Source organism: Echinops telfairi, unplaced genomic scaffold (genome assembly GCF_000313985.2).
Source record: "Echinops telfairi isolate 266 unplaced genomic scaffold, ASM31398v2 ScPeMD7_70;HRSCAF=299, whole genome shotgun sequence".
Taxonomy (NCBI): domain Eukaryota; kingdom Metazoa; phylum Chordata; class Mammalia; order Afrosoricida; family Tenrecidae; genus Echinops; species Echinops telfairi.
In genome coordinates this window covers 70,440,898-70,462,764 of record NW_022103968.1, presented here as the reverse complement: position 1 = coordinate 70,462,764, position 21,867 = coordinate 70,440,898, and the positions used below count along the sequence as shown (strand labels likewise).

Here is a 21,867-nt window from a genome sequence, read left to right as displayed (position 1 = left end):
CTTAGAACTGACTTCCACATATTTAGACCAGAGTATGGTACCCACATGTCCAGTTCAATACGTCACCACTGATCATCAGCAATGGTGCCTATCTCTGCAGAATATTTTGGAAAGTATAAGAGAAGTATATGTAGGTTCTACCCCCATATGTGTAGGGAATCTAAGATGGGAACATATGAAACATGTGCTTAATTAGAGGAGTATTTAAGACCTTGTGTTAGCCAAGTTTGTCATGCTGTGGTGGCTTGTGTGATACTGTGATGCTGGAAGCCATGTCACTGGTTTTTCAAATGCCAGCAAGGTCACACAAAGTGAAGAGGCTTCAGCAGAGCTTCCAGAATAATAACAGACAATGAAGAAGTAATGGGTGGGCCACTTTGAAGGAAGTAGCTGCTGAAACCTTATACAAATTTTAAAAACATGGTCAGATACTAAAAGCCTAATGAATAGAAACAGAACATTATCAGAGATGGTGCTAAACGATGGGCCTTTCAAGTCGGAGGTCACTCAAAATTTGACTGAGGAGGAGCTGATATCTTGGAGTGGCGTCCACCCTGGTGACATAGTCGGGCAAAGCCTCTGGGAGTAGAGCCTTTGGGATCATCGTTTGCTGATGGTGCAGGACTCAAGATAAAGAGAAACAGCTGCAAAAATCTGCTAATGCTCAGAGCTTCCAATGTGAGAAGTATGAATCTTGGAAAACTGGAAGTCGTCAAACATGAAATGGAACATATAAAGATTGATATCCTACTGAAATGGATGGGTATTGGTCATTTTGTATCAGAAAATTATGTGGCTTACTCTGCCAGAAATAATACAATCAAGAGGAATGGTGTCGCATTTGTTGACAGAAAGGACATTTTACAATCGATTTTGAAATACAGTGCAGTCTGTGATCGAATTATATCTCTTTGCTTTCAGGGAAACCCAATCAATACAACTATTTGAATTTATGTACCAACCACAAAAGCTAGTGATACAGAAATTGAAGAATTGATAATTATTGTCAATTGTCAATATGATCTTGGTAATAGAAATGAAGATGGAGATTGCATTATAGAATTTTGTAAAACCAACAACTTGTTCATAATAAATATCTTTTCTTTTCAACAACCCAAAAGTTGACTATACACATGGACTTCTCCAGATCAGAACACACAGATATCAAATTGACTACATCCGTGGGAAGAGATGCTAGAGAAGTTCAATATCACCACCTAAACCCAGGCCAGGGACTCTCTATGAAACAGATCATCAATTACTCATATGTAAGTTCACACTCAAGGTGAAAAAAATTAAAACTAGGCCATGAGAGCCAAAATACAACCTTGAGTCTCTCTGACTTGAATTTCAAGAACATCCCAAGGATGGATTCTCTGCATTAGACATTAATGACAGAAGACCTGTTGAGCTGTGGGAGGACATCAAGAACATCAGTAATAAAGAAAGATAAAGGTCCTGGGAAAGACAGGAAAGAAAGCAAAGAGTAGCTGAAGCAAATGAAAGAAATAATGAAGTCAAGGAGCTGAATAGAAAAATGTAAAGGACAGCTAGAGAGGACAAAGCCAAATATGATAATGAGTTGTACAAAGACCAGAGGGAGGCCTTTGCACAAGAGAAAGAGCCAAAAACCCAAAGAGAAGAACACACTCAGAGTATCTTAAATGGAAAGAACTCAAGAAAAACTCAAGCCTCGAGTTGAAATATTGGAAGGTTCTATGGACAAATTTTTGAGGGCCAACATACTGAATGATTCAGGAAGCATCAAAAGAAGATGAAAAGAATGCATGGAGTCACTGTACCAAAAGAACTAGTCAACATTCTACTGTTTCTGGAGATAGAATATGAGCAAGGACCAATGGCGCTGAAGTAAAAATTTCAAGCTGCACTGAAAGCATTAGTTAAAAAGAAGGTGCCAGCAATTGATGGACTACCAATTGAAATGATGGACTACCAGTTGAAACACTGGAGGCACTTGCTCCTCTACGGCAAGATATTTGAAAGACAGCTACTTGATCAACTAATTGGAAGCAAGCCATGTTTGTACCCATTCTAAATAAAGGTGACCCAAGAGAATGCTCAAATTATAAAACACTATCATCGATATCACACGCAAGTAACATTTGACTGAATATCATCCAACAGCTATTAGAGCAGAGGTTCGGGCCGGATTCAGAAGAGGACATGGAACAAGGGATACTATGGCTGATGTCAGATGGACCTTGACTCAAAGCAGAGATAGGTGTTTGCTTGGGTTTCATTGACTATGCCAAGATTTCATACTATGTGGATTGCAACAAACTATGGATCATCTTGTGAAGAATGGGAATTTCAGAACACGTCATTGTCCTCATGAGGAACTTTTATTTGGGTCAAGAAGCAGTTGTGCAAACAGAACAAGGGAATGCTGCATGTTTTTAAATCAGGAGAAGTGTGCGATAGGGTTGCATCCTGTCATCATTTTAATCAATATATATGCTGAGCAAGTAATCAGAGAAGCTGGATTATATGAAGAATAATGTAGCATCAGGATTGGAGGACGTTTTGTTAACAACCTGTGATATCCATATGACACAACCTTGCTTGCTGAACATAAGGAGGAACTGAAGCACTTGCTGATGAAGATGAAGGATTGAAGCCTTCAGTGTGGATTACAACTCAATGTGAAGAAGACCAAATTACTCACAACTGGACCAATAGATAATAGAATGATCAGTGGAGAAAAAATGGACGTTGTCAAGAATTTTGTCTTACTTAGATCCACAATCAATGCTCATGGAAGCAGTAGTCAAGAGACCAAAATGACGAGTTGCATTAGGTAAGTATTCTATACAAAACCTCTTTAGAATACTGAAAGCAAGAATGTTACTCTGAGGACTAAAGTGTGCCCGATCCAATCCATGGTCTTTTCAGTTGCCTCATGGAATAAAGAAGACCGAAGAAGAATGGTGGTGCTGGAGAAGAATATTGAAAGTATCATGGACTGTTAAAAAGACAAACCCACCTGTCTTGGGAGAAGTACAGCCAAAGTACTCTTTAGAGGCAAGGTTGGCAAGCCTTTGTCTTATACATTTTGAACAGGTTGTCAGGAGAGCCCAGTTCCCTGAGAAGGACATCATGCTTGGTAGAATGGAGGAGCAGCACAAAAGAGGAAGACCTTCAAGGAGATGGATGGACACAGTGGCTGCGACAGTGGGCTTCAGCATAAGGACAATTGTGAGGGTGGTGCAGGACTAGCCAACATCTTGTTCTGGTGTGCATAGGGCCACTATGGGTCAGAAATAACTTGATGGCACCCAATAACAAACACTAACGTCAGCCAATGCACGCTAAGGTCCATTTAAGTGGAAAAAAAATGGCTTCTAGGCTTGGTATCAGGGAGAGATCAGTGCTGTTTAGGAGGGCCGGTGTGAGGAAGAAGTGTGAGCTGGAATAGACATTGGGAGATTGGATGGATTTGTATGGGCAGCTGGTTTTCTAGTCTCCACTGCTTTCTTCTGAATACAGACACTGGTTGCTTGTGGTTCAATGACTGGGGTTCACCTGGGTTCCTAGCATATACTGAGGTCAGATTTGTTGTAGATATCCCCATTAATTAACTTCTGGAAGCTTTCGGTTAATAACAATCATTGCTCTAGGATTGTTTTGAGTACTAAGTAATTGCCAAGTACTTAGAGCAGAGTCTACTACAAAGTATACATACAAAAATGTTGGTGTGTTTTTATTACTAAATATGTAATCCATCTTGGGCGATTTTTAAATAATTTCAAGAGCGCATTTATTAAATCTTAAACAGGACAAAGTCAAAGACATGTCATCTGGAATTAGGAGACATTAGCACGAGGCCATAATGGCGTCCAAGTGACTGTGGAGATGCAGCGCTTTTAAAAGGATGTGAGAAGGCAAAGGGAACTGTCACAAATGCAAGACGTGGCAAATCAAAACATCACAGTCAGAGTCCGGTCTTCCAGAACAGGAATAGGACCATGATTTGATACATATATTATGTTAGACAGAAGAGCTTTCAGGGTAACCTTGACAATCAGGGTATGACTCATAACTAAGTGAACCCCCTTCACCCCAGTATGGTGATCTCCTTCAAGGACAGACCTAGAAAAGCCCTGAAGGCAGACTGCCCTTGCCTGGGCTGGCTGGAGTTCGGTGGAAGTGAGTGCACATTCGTTCAGTGCCCTCTGAATCTTGGACAATAGTTGACTTAGCATTTGACAAATTAAAGAATCTTTCCATGGAGTTGATTTCAACTCCTAGGACCGAGTAGATCTGCTCCCTAGGGTTTCCAAGGCTATCACCTGTGTGGAATCCAACTGTCATATCCTATTATTCTTCTGTAGAGTGTGTGGCAGGTGCTAACTAGCAACCTTGCAGTTAGCAGCTGAGCATTTAACCACGACGCCAGTAGGCCTATGACTTGATACTTGTCGTTGTTGTTAGTGCCCTCAGGTTGGTTCTGACTCATAGCAACTCTACACACAACAGAAGGAAACACTGCCAAGTCTGACTCCATCCTCACAATTCATGTACATATTTGGTACACCAGATGTGTGGATCACGTATGTGCAAGATAATCACAGAGAAAGACAAGCTTGTCTGTGGCCTCTCAGAGGTGATCTTTTTGAGCAAAGCCGTGAGATATGAGAAGTCTGTGAAGAGGAGAAGCAGGACAAGGGTATTTAAAGCAAAGGGAACAGACAAAAGGATGGGTTTCTTTGGAAAATCTTTGATCAATCACTAATGCCACAGTCTCAGTTTCTCTATTCCAAGTTTAAGGCTTTCAATTTGCTGTAGGATGCAAAATTTGCAAAGGTCATGGGCACTGGTTTTGTTGTTCATTTATCTTGAGTTCTCTTGAATGTGAGCTTTGTATTTATGGCAAGAAGGGGAATGACTTGGAAGATGAATGCTCCTTCCAGGTTTTCATTGTGGAAATTAGTGGAGGGAGGTCATGGAGACAGGCACAGTGGAGTCCGTTTTGTTAATAGATCTTTCCTCTCTCCCCACACAGCATTTCTCCTAACCTGGAGCTTGAAGCTCTGTTCAAGCGACATTTTACTCAGGTGGAATTTTATCAGGGTTCAGTCCTCAATCCACATGATCTTGCAAGAGTCAAGGTAAGGAAGAGGAGTTGGCTTCTGCCTTTACGTCATCTTGGGACAGAGGGCCTGAATCCGTGGTATGGGGCCATGTTTCTTAGGTTGGCCAAAAGGCATTTCTTGAATCCTAGTGATATACATCAAATACCACTAATCTTCACATTAGCATTACACTGGGCCTCCTGTACGCATTCCATACTTGACTAGTTATAACCAGCTAACCAACTACTGCTGAGTCAGCTCTGACTCACAGCAGCCCCCAGTTTGTCAGAGTGGAACTGTGCACCACCGGCTTCTCAATGGCGGATCTTTCAGAAGTACCTCAGTGGGCATTTCTTCTGAGGAACCTCTGTGTGGATTCCGACCTCCAACATTTCAGTTGGCAACCAATCACATTGATAATATGGATTGCCCAGGTACTTCCTGGACTAGTGGTGGCATTGATTGATTTTGGTGGTTCTTTCACTGTTTAGCACTCCTGAAAAAAGAAGATAAATTCAATAATTTCAAATACAACATAATCAAGTAAGTCACATCTTGAGAATTAATTTGGACTCAACGAAGCTCATACATTTTAAATTTACATCTACAAAGAACATTAAAGACATAGTATTATAGCATATAGTAGATTTTTAATAAGTCATAAAACATTTGAACTTCCTTTTTTCCCCACCAAAGACTCGATATACAAATGTAACATGCATGCTTCTGGTAGTATGCTTCTGGGGAAATCTGCCTTTTCAAGTCTTGCTTACAATCTTCTCCTGAAACACACTTGAGACGTAAAAAGGGAAAGGGATGCAACACAATGACATTTGCTGGTTTCTTACTTTAGATAGATTTTGGAAGCACGTTCAATAATTGCAAAACATTGGTATATTAAAAATTTATAGTATAAATGCTAGTTGATCACTGCATAATTTGGTAAACAATCTCACTGGTGAATATAAATCAACCAAAAAGCTTGGGTAGATTTTTTAGATTATTAAGGAAAACTGGAAGCAGTTTTTGATATACGAAGGTAAGTACGAAAATATTGCTACTAAGGTTTCAGTTCATCTGTGCATGGATTTCCCACTAAATGTTTTCAGGTATATCTGTGGAACTAGTAGATTTGTTGCCAACAAGTTCTCTCAGTAATACACTTGTCTTAATTTCCTTTAGGTGCCTTCTAAAAAAACTTAACATGCACTCCAAAAATGGTGTAATCAAAACAGTCACACCTGAGGTAATCTGCCAGGCCAGTTAAATTAAGGGGAAGAAAAAAAAAGTCGGCTCAGAAGTTCATGGTTTTAGGGACTGGACTAGATAGTGATAATATATAGCTTGACATTTTGTATCTTATGAAGGATTCTGTGATTTTTTAAAGCAATACTTTCTTGATTTACCTTCATGCTATGGAGGAAACCTTGCTCCCCATCAAATGTAGGAATGCTCCATTATGCTCAAAATCCCAAGTCAAACGGATTACGACCTGAGCCAGCATCGACTTGTTCTATTTATATAGTTCAAGGCATCTTCATATTATCCAAATAGTATCTTAATGTGAGGGATTATGCAATCATAAGATATATTTCATAGACCTAATTTAAATGCAAGTAATTACTAGCAATATCAAGGTCATGATCCCTTCTAAGATCTCTTGGTTCATGCTTACAGCCACTTGGGAACACAAGCAGTTATAATTTGGTTGCTAAACTGAAAGCTATTAGTTAGAACCCACCCAGCTACTTTGCAGAGTGATTTGTTAGGTAAAGAATATAGTAAAGAAAATTTTATAGAGCTGTTTTACTCTGTTGTATGAGTTATCCACCAGTCGGGATCAACTTGAACCTGGGTTTGGATTTTTTGTTTGACTCATGTTTAGATAAGTCAGTACATTCTATTTTGTGTTCATCTATAACACAACTTCAGACATATAGATACATTGTCTTTTGAAGTTATGAATAAAAATTAAGTACTGAACATTATGGACTTGCTATCTGATCTCCTTGTATTTCACAGATAATGAAAAGGGTTAGCCGGAGGACTTTGAAGTCGAAATTTCCAAATCCGCAGCCACTTAGCTTACCCCCTTTCTCCACTGGGACAGTTAGGATGATGGTGCAGTTAAATCACTGGGAAAGGAGGAAGGGAAAGGAATTAACTAATTGATATTTAAAGAAATCTAGAAAGACTATGCAAATGTCAAGCATAATTGTCAGGGTACATGTTGTACCCTCCAGCAGAAACAAGATGAAATGTTTATACCACAACAAGAATTTTAAGGATACACGTTTGACCAAAAACTATAAGCTTATCATGCTTCCCAGGAACTGTCGAGCGAGATGCTATTGATATTTGTGTTTTGTGATTTTCCTTTCGGTATCTTAGATAGAGTCAGCAGATGCGTGCCTAATCCTTGCCAATAAGTACTGCGCCGACCCGGATGCTGAAGATGCCTCCAACATCATGAGGTAACCTTGGGGAGGCCTTTGAGTCCTGGGTAGTGGCCATCTACTCTGGACCTTCTTGTCCACATTAAAAGAAAATTGTCTTAGAGTTGATGGTGACTCACGGGGTCCCCATAGGGCATTTGAGACTGTAACTCTTTATGGGAGGAGAAAACCCCATCTTTTTTGCTCAGAGGTGCTTGTGGTCTCAAACTGCTGGCCTTACAGATTGCAGCCCAACTCGTAACCATGACACTATCATTATCCTGCCACCTGAGAAGGCCCAGGGGCAGAGGATGTGATGGGTTAGAATGGCTTTAATATAGAGTGTGATCAACAGGAAGCTCACTGTTAACAGTTAGGAACTCTGGGCTTACAACTAGTATGGGGTTTCAGATACGTTGAAAGAGAGCACAAAAGGGAAAACACAGATTTAGATGGGCCCAGGCCCGTGTTCCTGAAGAGGGAGTGGACTGAAGCACTCCGTCAGGGGTTGATTTTCCTCTCCTGGAGCACTTGGCAATGTCTGGAAACATCTGTGGGTCTCAAAGGTGATGATGATTGTGGGGGCAGGGGGAGCAGCAGGGCTGCTTCTAGCATCTAGTAAAAAGAGGCCAGGTATACTGCTCAGCATCCTACAATACACAATATACCCCCTCACAACTGAGAATTGTCTGTTTGAGAAACACTGTGACAAAGACATGCCTAACTAGTTCAGACATTTTGCCCAGTGGCCCCTTGGAAGGCTTTTCTTCACTGGTATGAGCAGCAGTGTAGCTAAAAGAACTACAAAGGCCTAATAGAGAGAATATTCTGAAGAGGAGATGAACTGTGAGAAAACATTGCTCTTTCACTGGGTTTCCAGGAATCCTTGCTTCATTGTGAAGAGCCATGCTTCTGGTCTAGACAGAGATTTGCAATCCCTGCAGTTTGGTTACTGGGTCCTGGGAGTTTACCTGAGATTGAAGGTTGGAAAGTTGCCTTTGAATCATAACAGTACTGACATCTCTTTTGTCTTTGGATTTAATCGGTGACCCTAAGGAACAAGTGCTTTCTTTCCTCTCTGCCAGGTGGGGGAATTCCTCCAGTTTATTTCTGATGAGCATGCCCACCAACATCTGGAAGGCAACAGCTAGCCCAATGTTCCCTTTTACTAATTTTCTTTGGAAATGCGTTTAATCATAAACCAGACCCACCACCTTCAAGTTGACTGTAATTCACAGCAATCCTGTAGGGCAGGGTCGAACTGCCTGATAGAGCTTGCCTGGTTGCCAATCAGTATGGAAGTCGACTGTCTGCCACAACTTTCTCCTATGGAGCAGCTGGTGGGTCCCGACCTTCTACTGAGCAGCTGAACACTTATGCTTTGCAGCACTATGACTGTTATCTTAAGGAAGTTTACCAACGAGCTCTCTCTAAGTACTACTGGATTTTCCAGGCTGCGGAGAGCTGGTAGACTAGGGTCTGGCTTCACATTGAGGCCCCTGGTAGCCAGATATTCTGTAAGTATTCACAGCTTCGAAGTGACCATGCCAACATCTCAGGGTGCATCTTCTGCCCTTTCCTTGACCTAGAAATCCATCCTTCAATTTTAAGAGGCTTTCTCCCCTCAGAGCCAGATGAAATGATAAGAATACAGCCTTTAAGAAATTAGCTTCCTTATGTTCAGATTTTCAAGTGGAAATTGGAAAGAAGATGAATTATACGGTTTTTGGCCCCACAAAGAAGTTTGGGGCTGGCACAACTTTTTTTTTTCCAAAGTGAATAATATAAATGAGGGATAGTCTTGAAATGGACATTTATTTTCATCAAAATATTTCATTTACGCCAAGGCTGTGAACTGTTAATATGAAGACACAGATGCCAAGATGATTGGCATGATGCCAAGGGCAAAGGTAGCATCTGACTTGCAGTTAACCCACTCTTTAACCAGAACTAGGGCCCAAGGAGCAAAAGGACATGGAAAATTCGGGTTAAAAATTCTTTCTGTCTTCTTATTTGTATAAACCTCCTTTCTTCTTAGTTTAATGAGATCAATCTACCTTTTGGAAAGGAGCAAATGTTGTGCATTAATTCTAAGGATGTCAGGGGCCCACACAACACTTTTTCAAAAGCAAAATGAAATCTTTCCTGTGCAAGAGCGTCTTGAATTTGGGCAAGTGGGGGCTTCAGAGAACCGGATTCTGCAGTTTCTCAAGTTGCAGCTTTTCTGACTAAGCTGTTTCATGACTTCCTTTCCTTCATCATAGAAAGCAGGATAAGAATGATGTGTAGAGCAAGTCTTGGAGGGAAATTTGTGGAGTGGCCATAAAAAAGGCACTTCTCTTTCTGATTAGGCGTAGAGGGTGAGCCTTTCTGTAACATTCCGTTCTTTAGCTGTTCTTGCCACAGAAGGAAATGCGCAATGTCACCTCTGAGAGAGTCTGTAATGAGGAAAACCATAATTTCCATGTGGAGAGAGGATTTAATGATTTCAAAGCATTTTCACATCTGGACACTCATTCCAAGCCTGTGAAGTAAATAAAGCAGGTCCAGTTGTCTCCAATGTCCAGATGAGGAAATAGGCACAGTGAACGAGGGGTTTCCTGAAGGTCACTCAGTTCATTAGTAGAAATACCTAGGACGAGAGCCCAGGTGTTTCCACTGTGCCTGTTCTCTGCTCCTTCCCGGTGACTGCCATGGAAGTAGAAGAGAGGCTGAGAGCAAACCCCACCGCCCTCACTGCCAGGCGTCAATGCCATCTCACAGCGACCCGCTAGGACAGGGTTGAACTGCCCCTGTGGGTTTCAGAGACTGTAGACGTTCATGGGAGTAGAAAGCCCCATCTTTCTCCTGTGGAGTCACTGGTGGTTTCAAACTGCTGACCCAGGTGTAACCACTGTGCCAAGGGCCCTGAGGGTGAGAGCAGGCAGTGATTTTTTCCCTAGTGTAGATTTATGGACGTTTATGTGTGTGTACATGTTTCCACCAGCTCTCCGACTTCAGCAAAGCCTTGGTGGTTATCTCTGACCAGTGTAAAGTCATCATTCAGGGGCCTTTTGCTATTGAAGGCTGAGTCGAAGTAGGTCTTGTTGAAGATCCCTGCTTAGACACTATGTTGTGAGAATAACCACATGTGTGGCAATGAGAATGATTTGTCCTGTTGCTTGTCGTGGCTTGTCGTGGTCATCTTCAGTTGTTAACTTGGGGAATTGTGCTCCAGAGTGTGTTGTTTCCTGTGTTCATGCTTCAGATAGGAGAGATTAGGAACCCCAGGAGCCTCAGGAGTTTTGCTGGCTTTGAAAGATTCTAGGAATCCTGGTGGTAAACATAGAGGGTTACATGTCGGGCTGCTAACTGCAAGATCAACCCTCCTCGCTCCGTGGGGAAAGAAAGATTAGATTGTCTGCACCCAGAAAGAGGAAAGTTCTACTCTGTCCAATAAGGATCACTGAGTTGGAGTCACCTTGATGGCAGCCATTTTGGTGTTGATTTTTTGGTAGATCTCTATATAAGAAGTATGTATGTCTGAGCTCTCTCCTCCAAGACCCCACCCTCTGCCCTTTACACATATGTGCATTTACATCCATATACACACATCATCAAAGGGTCAACAAGACCCCTCCCCTTCCTTTTAGGCCCCGAACAGAATCTGGGGCTATTTTGTGATTTATTTTTCAGGGAGGATGAAATACAGTTTAACTTGGCCTCTTGTGCCAGCAACTCTTCTGAGTGGCCTTGAGTATTGACCCCACCTTTCTCTCACTTGCAGTTCATCAATTGAATCTTCCATCAGTGAACCTTTGGGTAAGGAAAATGTCTCACCTTTGGTTCTTTCTTTTTCTAGAGTAATCTCCATAAAGAACTACCATCCGAAGATTAGAATCATCACTCAGATGCTGCAGTATCACAACAAGGTAAGACAGTGAGAGCCAGTTCCAGACCCAAATATGCAGATGAGTCCAATTCCTCTCTCAGCACAGAGACACAGGCACACATGTGCACACGCAGGCACACACATGCACAACATGTATGTGCACACTCATACAAAAACACATATGCATGAACCAATGCAACTCAAAAGCAAGGGCAGAGGTACCTTGGGTAGAATATTGCCTACGCTGTGTCTTCAGGCCCGACAACTCGTGTATAGTTGGTCACCGAAAGAAAAGGCCCAATTCCTTCATTCAGGCCCAGAACATTGACATATTTTGAGGTTCCATCCAAACCAATTCAAACAACTGCCATTTTCATGGCCTCGGTCATCTCTCCTCTCAACGTTGATTGAATTCCTGATCTGAGGATTTCACTATAGTTTAAAGCACATTGGACACACACCAAGGAGAGACCCCATTTTGTGCCTGCAGGGATTTAACAGTTAAGTTGTAGAGAGTGCCTCCAGCAGGGAAGGTAACCTCTGTGCCTGCACCCTCGGTGGGGAATGTAGAACACTGTGCCCAAACTCAAGTGTGCATGTGCAAAATCAAATTTAGAAAAATGGTGGTTGATCTGGAGATTAAATATAAAGGAATTTTCTTAGTGTTATAGCTTATGATTGGGGTTTGGAGAGAAAATCAGTCAGATACTGCACTGGTTCCCTTGTGTTTGGCTTCTCACGGAGTTTAGCTTCTCAACCAAAGGCAATGTCCTTTCAGTACATCCCCAGGCAAACAGCTTCAGGGGAGGGACCGTGGCACTTTTTCCTGTCTGACTTGGAGCTGGTTATCTCCTTAACGAGGCTTAGAAACTGGAGGCAACTCAGTACCTAGAGCCAGGTGTCCTGCGTGAGCGAAATGACTCCCTGCTGGGTCATGAGTAAGAGTGGGCCTCAGCTTATAGGCCATATTCCCTACAAAATAGGCAGGCAGGTGACCCGGAGAAGACCCCCCCATCCTGCCAAATGCACCAGTCTCTTGCCATTATTTCTTAATTGCTGGCAAATACCGGCCCATTTTGCTGTGTGGAGGTGCACTAGAGGCCATTGTTGAGTGGAACCTGCTGTCAGTAACTGGCCTGCCATTGGTAATGACTGTCCATTGCCACCATTACCCCACCCTCAGCAGGTGGCTCCCTGCAGAATGTGGTGCTCTCCAGCCAGTAGGCTGGTGGTGGGCACTCAAGATGATATTCTCCTGTTTGCCTCAGAAAACTCAAGGACACTGAGGAGATAAAGTAAGGATATTAGGTAACTCAGAAGCTTTGGTGCAGAGAAGTGTATGTAATATACATATAAATGGCAGCCCCTGTAGGTCGATGTGAATTTTAATAACAAAGCTGTGGCTGGTGACAGTTTTGGAGGCAACAAGTTCTCCTTTCATGTATTCTTTGAAATTTCATTTGTTGTGGGAATGCTTTAAGTTTAAGGTAATGTTTAGATTTTTCGCTGACTTTAGATTGAATAGGGAAATCAGTGTTGTGCAATTTAGAAAGAGATGTAAGTTGCCTTGTCCTCCGTCCAATGCAGCACCTTCGAGTAATTAGGGAGGATTTCGCTCTGTGGTTCTTGTTAAACTGCAAGTCGCTCAACTGACCTAGGGTCCAGGTAAGACTTGGTCAGTATCATCATGATCATATAGACTTGAACTTCATTCACAAAACTCTGCATTGTAATTATTCAGAAAAAAAAAACCCAATGAAGACATCCACCTATCCATGGTGATTTGCTCAAAATACTTTTTTTTTTTAGAAGAAACCAATCTATTTGGATCTCAGGATTAGGTAAGATCAGTCAATTATAGAAATCTTGACCTTCATAAAAGGGTCACAAGGAAAGGATGAGTCAACCAGGGTGATGTATAGCACCAAAGAAATGCACAACATTCCTCTGGTTCCTTGAGACTTCCTCACCCCCACTATCATGACCCCAGTCCTGCTTTTCACTTCGGGCTAGACGGGAACATGTACACTGATACAGAGAAGAGCTCATGAAACAGAGAATCCAGGTCCGATAAACCCCTTATGAACAGAAATGGGAGTAGCAATACCAGGAGGGTTGGAGGAGGGCACCATAGTTCGATCCATCAAATCTTCTGTGGTCGTCCTTATTCATTGTCCCACTTTCACATACATCCGAGGTGACTGAAAATGCCATTGGGTGCACCTGAGTTCTCAATGTGATGTCCTTGCTCATCTACACTTTAAAGAGATCTTGTGTAGAACTTCTGCCCAGTGCAAAATGTCATTTGATTTCTTGACTGCTGCTTCCAGAGAATTGATTTTGGGTCCAAATACAATTACATCATTGATAGATTCAATCTTTTCTTGTGATATTATCATGATATTTATCATGAAATTATCTATTGGTCCAATATGGTTCAATAATGAGGGCCAAATAATCAACCAGGTCTTTATGGTGAACAATACCACTGGATGTCTGTGTTCCTTAGACAATCAACTATTCAAAATCAAAAGGGAAGCATTTGTACAAGTGCAAAGTTCATAAAGTTGGAGAGTTTAGAAAAGAAGGAAGTTTGAACAATGGAAAACATGGGGTAGAAGTGGGATGAGTGGTATTACATTGTGGGGGACTATAATCAATGACATAAAATGTATATGAATTATTGAGTAGAACACTAATTTTCTCTGTAAACTTTCACCTAATTCTCAATAAAATATATATATTTTTTAAGAAATTGAAAAGGTAAATGGCAGTGTCTTAGAAAACAGTACAAGACTATGAAGTAGAATTAAGAGAATCTACTTGTATTTTCACTAGAAATTAGATGTCAAATAATAACCAGTACACTTTCTCTTTCGTCTCTAGTAGATGAAAAATTGTCTGACAATGAAATGAAAGATAAAAAGTCCCCTTGTTGCTATTGTTAGATACTATGAAGTCAATTCTGACTCCAGGAAGCTGTATGTAAAACTTAACAAAATGCAGACTTCAAAGTCTTTTGCCAAATTCCTGGTGGTTGGTATGTCTATGCCCATTGTTACAGCTATTGTGTTAATCCATTTCGTTGACAGCTCTTTGGTGACCCTTAACTTGGCCACACAAGTTATCCTTCTCTAGCGATTGGTCTTTTAAAAAAATATTTCCAAAATCTCAATATCCCTCCTAGTCTTGAGGGTCACACCAGGCTCTATCTGACCAGGCAGTCTGGTCTTTTTCTATAATTTGAAGTTTTATTTCACAGTTTTCTTCCACCATATCTAGGACCTTCTAATATAATCCCTTTCACAGCAGTAAGAAGTAGAAGCCAGACACCATCCATTTATTCTCGTCTCAAGGTGGGGTAGAGCTTCATGTGGCCTTAGTCCTTTGGAGTAATTTCAGCCTTTGTTTTCCTCTTCCCTTTCAATATGTTGTCTTCCTCTCTAGCACCTTCTCTCCATCCATGACTAGATTCCTAGGGATATCCACATATTAAAATTTGTTTTTAAAAGGGAACTGATTCGTATGTGCAAAGTTTTTATACTGTGGATATATTCCAAGAAATGTTTCGCTCCACAATTGAATCCCAGGCTTAAAATGAACAGAATTCCATTCCCTTATGCTCTAAACATGATGTGTTTTAGGCTAGAGTGGCATAGAGCCTACTTTCGCTGCATGTAAAACTGGCTCTGAGTTTGTCATAATAATCACAGACATTTGCATCATATTTTATTGTTTTTAAATAGCTTTGATATCCATTATCTAATTTAGCCCTTGACCATCTGTGCATTTTTGCATCCCAGTGTGACTTCAAATCATGGGATCTAAGCTTTTTCACAGACAGAGTAGGCCTGGTGGGCACAAATCACGGTCACTTGGCAGCCAGCAAAATAAGAGAGAAATGCCAATTGCCACCTTCTCTATAATTAAAGCTATAGCCCTTTGAACCAAATGGTACTTTTTGGTGTTTCTCAAAGTGGAGATTTTAAAAATATATATCAATAGATTCATTAAAAAATGCTGGTGGTACAATAATTAAGCTCTTGACTGGTAGCTTCTAGGTTGCTGGTTCAAACCCCCCCACCCTCCCCTAGTAGTTCTGAGGGAGAAAGACATGACAATCTGCTTCTGTAAAGACAACAACCAAGAACATCTTCTCAGGCAGTTCTCCTCTGTCACATGGGGTCACTCTGGGTCAGAATCAACTGTGGGGTCAAGCTAACAACTGCCTTCAGTCTGCCCATCTCTGAACGCAGAAGGAAGGTGGTGCAGGCATCTTCTTTGAGTGTCACTGACTTTCATGACATCTCAGAAACGTATCCTTCCTGATGATTTAACTATTAGTGGACCTTTCTGTTTCCTGGAGACTCTAGTAAAATAGCCCCGCATCTCTGATTTGGAAGTCAAGTCCCATTGCTCCAATGGAGATGCAACTTCTTTGAGCTTTTTCACTATAAACCCCTGTAGTGGGTAAAATCAAACCAAGCACATTGTCAACAAGTCAGTTTTGACTTAGGGTGACCTCATGTGTGACAGAGTAGAACTGCTCCATAGGGTTTTCGTATCCCTGCTCTTCACAGAAACAGACTGCCAGGCTTTTCTGATGCGGTGCTGATGAGTGGGTTTGAATCACCCGTCTCTAGGTTAGTAGTTAATCACAAACCATTTGTGTGCCATCTAGGAGCCTTTACACTTGGGTGTTAGTATAAAAGTGTTTTCTCTTAAAGGACCTCCTTTAATCCTCATGATGACATTGCTAAGTTCATGTATGTGACGGAAGATGGGGCTGGGGCTGGAATTAATTTCTTCCAATTTCCCAGAACAGCGTGCTTTCATGTGCCTCTTCACTGAGGTGAGGGGGGTACGGGAAGGGAAAAGTTGGGGGGGGGGCTGGGTCTGCCAGACCTATGCTTTATCATTTTCAAATTAGAAATGGCTTTCTTCCAGTTTTGGAATGTTCCACTAGACACATATTTCCTACAATTGACAAAGGACAAAGTTTTCAGAAACAAAGACGTTGAGTTGCTGGACCATTCTCCTCTCTGGGCTTCATGCACACAGACTCCATCCATGCTTTTGGCACGTTCTTTCTGTGGTCCCTATTCTGTGTGATTAGATAAACTATGATAGTCATAAAGGCATCTGGGGAAGTCTGAGGAATGAAACCAATTGTACTTGACTCTGACATGTATAATAACTTGTAAAACATATCTAAAGGGCCCCAAATAGATGACAAGATGAGAAACCCAATCCTGAAAACCTGGATTCCACACACTTGATGGCGCATGTAGACATGGGAAACTCTTCTTCAAAAAGGTTTGACTGTTGGTTGATTGGTTTTAAGGTGCCATGAAAGTTAGGGTTTTAACCAGCCACATCTTCCTTTATACTAAATGATTTACTTGTTAATTATTTAGATTTAATTGCTTCCCTTTTTTCCACAGATGATGATAATATCAATGACCATTTATCCAATTAGACTGATGTTATTCCTGGACTTCCAGGGGCATAAAAGGGAAAACACAGCTTTCTTAAGCCCGTGGAGAGTAAAGAGAGAACTGGGTTAAAGGGTAGGGGTTGTTGAAATTGAAATAAATAAGTGAACAAGTCTTTAATACTCATCTTGACAGAAATGACCACGTGCTATGGCCCACACATTGAACTATTTTAGTCATGCTACCATCGAGTAGGATATAGTTATCTTTCCCAAGAGTAAGCACGGCTGAGTTAGGATCCACAAGATTTCCACAGTAGATATTGCCAGGAGAAATTTTGCAAGAGTGATATTTTTGAAAGCAGAGCACCAAGACATTGGATTTGGTCATTGTTTACACAATGGAATTGTCCATCTCCTTCTGGTAAAACTACTGTCTACTTTCCTGAGTCTGAGGAGAAAGCCCTCCTGGTACTCTCCTGAGTCTGGGAGAGAAATAACAGTTTCAGAGAAATATAATCTTGGCATTAGCAGTGAATCATAAAGGCGCTTTAGTTCAATCTCTTATGTAAAGTAAGCATTCTTTCTACAAAGTCTTGGATAAATACTGAGATTCAGAGACAAGAATTTTGTATTTTTAGAGACAGCTATCTCCATTTATTAGAAAAATTACCTCTTAATAAGTTCCTTTATATAGAAATCCAAAGAACTGTGGTCTTGTAATATACAGTCATCAGTCTTGATTCTGGCCTCTGGAACCAGCCAGGGCAGGTCGAATGAATCCTTCTTTGACGTGGAAGCACCTGACATACTCAAATGTAAAAATCATGCCTCTGTGAAGACATCCCTTCTTCAGTTCAGTTGTGGCTGGTCCATGTATCTGTTCCTCCACAGATGGTTTCCAGAACCCTCCTATCCTTGTCAATTTCCTCTTATCATGTTCCTTCTTTAAATCTGACTGTTCAAACTGGATCAAGCACCCTGTAACTAGCCCGACTAGTTTACTTCCCTTGATCTAGAGACCATTTCTAACAAGAAAACATTGGCTTTCTTTGTAAAGTGTCAGATGATTGGCTTCTATTTGTGCTTAGTTACCACCACTTTTCAGATTGGCTTTTTAAAGATTTGCCTTTGGTTTATGTGATTGCCATCTTTTTTCTTTTGGGTGGGTTGGTTTTTCTTTAGTTTTAAAATAATATTTTATTAGCTTTCCCCCGCCTTCTTTCTTGTCTGCTGGAAAGTTAGGTGTTCTCATTTTGGATTTATTTAACTGATTTTTTTTTTTACTGTGACTGCTGTACTTGACATTAAAACTCTTAAAATTCTTTCTGGTTAGTTTTTCTACCCACTTCCCAATTTTGGAGAATTTTTTGAATCTTGAACCTTTTAAACTATCATCTCTGATTTTCTGCCTCAATCCATCTAACAATATTTAAAAGAACAGTCCTTCTATATCCTTGTCTTAGAGTTTCACTTCCTTGCTAAGTAGGACCAACCCTCTCCAAGAGATTCTAAAATACCTATGATTTTCCTGATAAGCATCATAGGGCAGTGGTTTTCAAAGTGTGGCTGCCAGATCAGCATCCACCCAAGACTTGTTAGCAATGTCAATCCCCAGCTTCACCCCATATTTGAGGTGGACCCAACCATCTATGACCCTCAAACCTTCCAAGTGATCGTATCCAATGAAGTTTGAGAGCCATTGATTCTAGGGTATTGGAAAGGCAAATAAAAAGGAAACATCAAATATATAGGTGTCTGACAGTCTCAGTCTATTTGAGACAAACGTTATGAGGAACTGATGCAGATATCCTAATAACATGGGCTTAATATATTTACCACAAGAGGAAATTCCCTCTGGCAAACCAGAGAGAAGGACGCAGGTTGGATAGGCCCAGAAGCAGTGTTCCAGAGGCATGGACGTTTGAGGAAGAGAAGAATTCATCCAACCCCAGCTCAGGCAGAGAAGGAACAAGCTGGAGTGACCCCGAGCCATTGGTCAGGGCTGAGTTTCACAAGGATATTTTAAACAGTTGAACGTTTACAAAAGCAGAATTTCATACCTGTTTTTGTTTCCACAGGCCCATCTGCTAAACATCCCAAGCTGGAATTGGAAAGAGGGTGATGATGCAATCTGCCTTGCCGAGCTGAAGCTGGGTTTCATAGCCCAAAGCTGTCTGGCTCAAGGCCTCTCCACAATGCTCGCCAACCTCTTCTCCATGAGGTCATGCATAAAGGTAATGTCTTGTCTTATTAGAGCACATTAGCCCGGGATTCAATTTGTCATGGGGTTGACTAGAGAGCACAGCTTAAACTCAAAACAGATCGATGTGCTTTAACCACTTTGGTTAAGGAGAAATTCCTTGTTACAGATTTGGGCATGAGGCCAGCTGCTTTCAAAATTATGTTTTTATTTTTATTTGGCACATCCACGGCCATTAAATGATTGTTCAAAGCATGATCCTTTTTTTTCATGGATAAACCACATGTTTATCTATCAACAAAGCCTCTGCTGTTAAAACAAAAATATGATTTATATACATTCCATATGGCACTGGAGCGCCCAAAGAAAAGAATTATCATTTTACTCTTTTATATCAAGTGGCTGGTGGACCTCTCACTGTGAGGATAAATGCAGACCATGTGTTTGTGCCGAAGCCCAAACCCCAACAACTTAATTCATTTATTTATTTCTGTACAATCAAGGAGGCCAGCAGGGCTGACATGCCATGGTTATTTGAATGGAGAGTGAAACCATGAACCAACTTCTTGGGAGCAGTGCCGTTGACACCAGGAGACAGGTGGTCTGGATGTGTTCAGCTCCCTGTCCACCGGGTCCCCCCCACAGCTGACAGGGAGGCCACTACCAAAGCCTAAAGTATCCATTGCCTGCTAGACACACTCTTGCAAGAAGAAGAAGGCCCCTTCTGTCCTTCAAAGTAAAGCCAAGCGTGCAGTTGTAGGCATTGACTGGGAGTCCATGCCTCTGCACAAGGAGCCTCTGCAGGGCAGGGCAATAGTAACACCAGGATAGTCCTCATTTGTTCTTATTCTGCGCAGTCCACATGGCGAAATCAGTGTAATGAAACGGACTTGCTTGAGCCTTTCTAGTTTGGGACAATTAACTCAGGATCTCAGTTTACATTTCTCTTCCAATTATAGAAATTTCCAGCCAAAGAAATAACATTTGAGGCTGAGGAAATTAGTTGGTCATCACCAGGTACCACAAAGGAGGCAGATGCTCTGCCGTCAAGGCAGGAGGCCTCTAGCTCTTGCTGTCTTTCCCTCTCTATCCACTGCCACCATTAAGTTATCTTGTAGTGCTGAAGAAACGGCTCTGCTTGAAGCGAGAGGACAAAGTACAAAGGACTCACTCTCACTTTTTGTAAGGCTGGCCAGTCAAGCTCCAACTTTAAACCCTGAGTTACATGGAAGAAGCATGTGTGATCCAAGGATTGAAAATAATAAAATCTTGAATTGGAACCAAAAAACTCTATTAGAGCTTAAATTCTGAGCACCCAATTTGCAGAAGGCTGTACATGACAGTGAAAGCCACGAGCAGAGTTCCCACGTGGATTAAACCGCTGGAGTATTACCACTGACCATTGAACGGGAATTCATCCTTGGTGTCAGACAGAGTGAATTGGAAAGTAGATTAATGTAGACATAGTTAAAATTTAACACCTTATCATTTGTTATCCCTTTTGACCCATTTTACATTTCTTCTAGTTTTTTTTTTTTTTTTTGATTGAGGGTTTTCTATTTTTTTTGTTATTGTTGTTGCTTTTTTGGGGTATGTGTTTTTCTGTATATGAAATCCAAGATAGGCAAATCTATGGAGACAATAACTGAACAGTAACTAGTTAGGTTTGAGGGTTATGGCAAGGGAGGTCAGGAGGAAATGTAAAGCTAGCAATAAAGAGTATAAGAGTTAAGAAAGTATTCTAAAATGGATTGCAGTGATGACTGAGAAACCCTTTTTAATGTTCAATCCATTGAATTGTGTGATATGTGAATTATATATATCAATAGAACAAAATCTTAAAAATAAAATCAGGAAAAATATTTAGCCAACAGATAATTAACATTGTTCTATGTAAAAGAACAAATTGTTTTGAAGTGCTTCCAATTACTTTCATTATATGCATAGCAATTTGTGACTTGATTTATAACAACCTATTCTTGTACTTACTATGTGTCCAGAGACCTCCACTAGGTGGGACTCCTGGATCAGACCCAGCTTACAAAGGAGAACATTACGTTCATTTAAATGGCTTCATTCAGGCTACCATTCCCCTGTTGAATGCAGGTGAATATAAAATGGAGGCAGCAGGGCAGTCTCTAGTGGTTGTGTTTGTGCTTTGGGATAAGCCACCAAAACCAGAGGTAGTAAAGTATCTTTATATTCAACAAAGAGCCCAGACCCAGGATGAAGAACTGCCACCAAGAGAACTCTATGGGCTGTCTCAGTCAAGCCCGGGTGATGAGTTCCTCCTCTAGGGATTGCCCATCGGAGCAGGCATGTGGTCCTAGGAGCTGGGTTCTGCTTCCTTGTGCTGATGTGACATGAACCTTGGCAAGGCCCACCACACATGGGGCACTGGCCATGCATATGTTTTGATTTTGTGGTGCCTGAATGGTAACTAAAGCTGCCTGTCAAGAAAATTAACAAACATCTGGGATGCTAGTTCCTCGGTGTCATTACCCACAGGGAGAACTTTTACCCAACTTCTCTCAAAACTCTGAAGGGCCTCATTTCCACAGCCAAGAACTTCCCCTCCAGTGGAGCTAATCCTGCTTCCAAGTTCCTATTGAGGAAGAGCATGTGGGAAACTGCAAGCCAGGCCCTGGTGTAACTGAACACACATTTCTCTCCTCGGGTTATATTACCATGTTATTTTTGTCCATGGCCAGCTTCCCCAAGTTAGGAAGCACCTCTCTGAACATGGCCTTTTGGCACTGAGGAAGTCTTTGGGTTAGAATTAACTAAGGTACATATCTAATAACCTGGAATGAGCAAGGATCTATCTGTCT

The 21,867-nt window shown here is 41.4% G+C and overlaps 1 protein-coding gene across 1 annotated transcript in view; it reads left to right on the top strand.

Moving 5' to 3' along the window:
- The window catches only part of KCNMA1 (potassium calcium-activated channel subfamily M alpha 1), a 1,099,869-nt gene that overhangs the window by 770,240 nt on the left and 307,762 nt on the right, over positions 1-21,867 (top strand). The window contains 5 exon segments of the mRNA XM_045291187.1: positions 5,024-5,129; positions 7,485-7,567; positions 11,370-11,439; positions 18,915-19,080; positions 20,258-20,276. Coding sequence (XP_045147122.1) covers positions 5,024-5,129; positions 7,485-7,567; positions 11,370-11,439; positions 18,915-19,080; positions 20,258-20,276 — 444 coding nt within the window.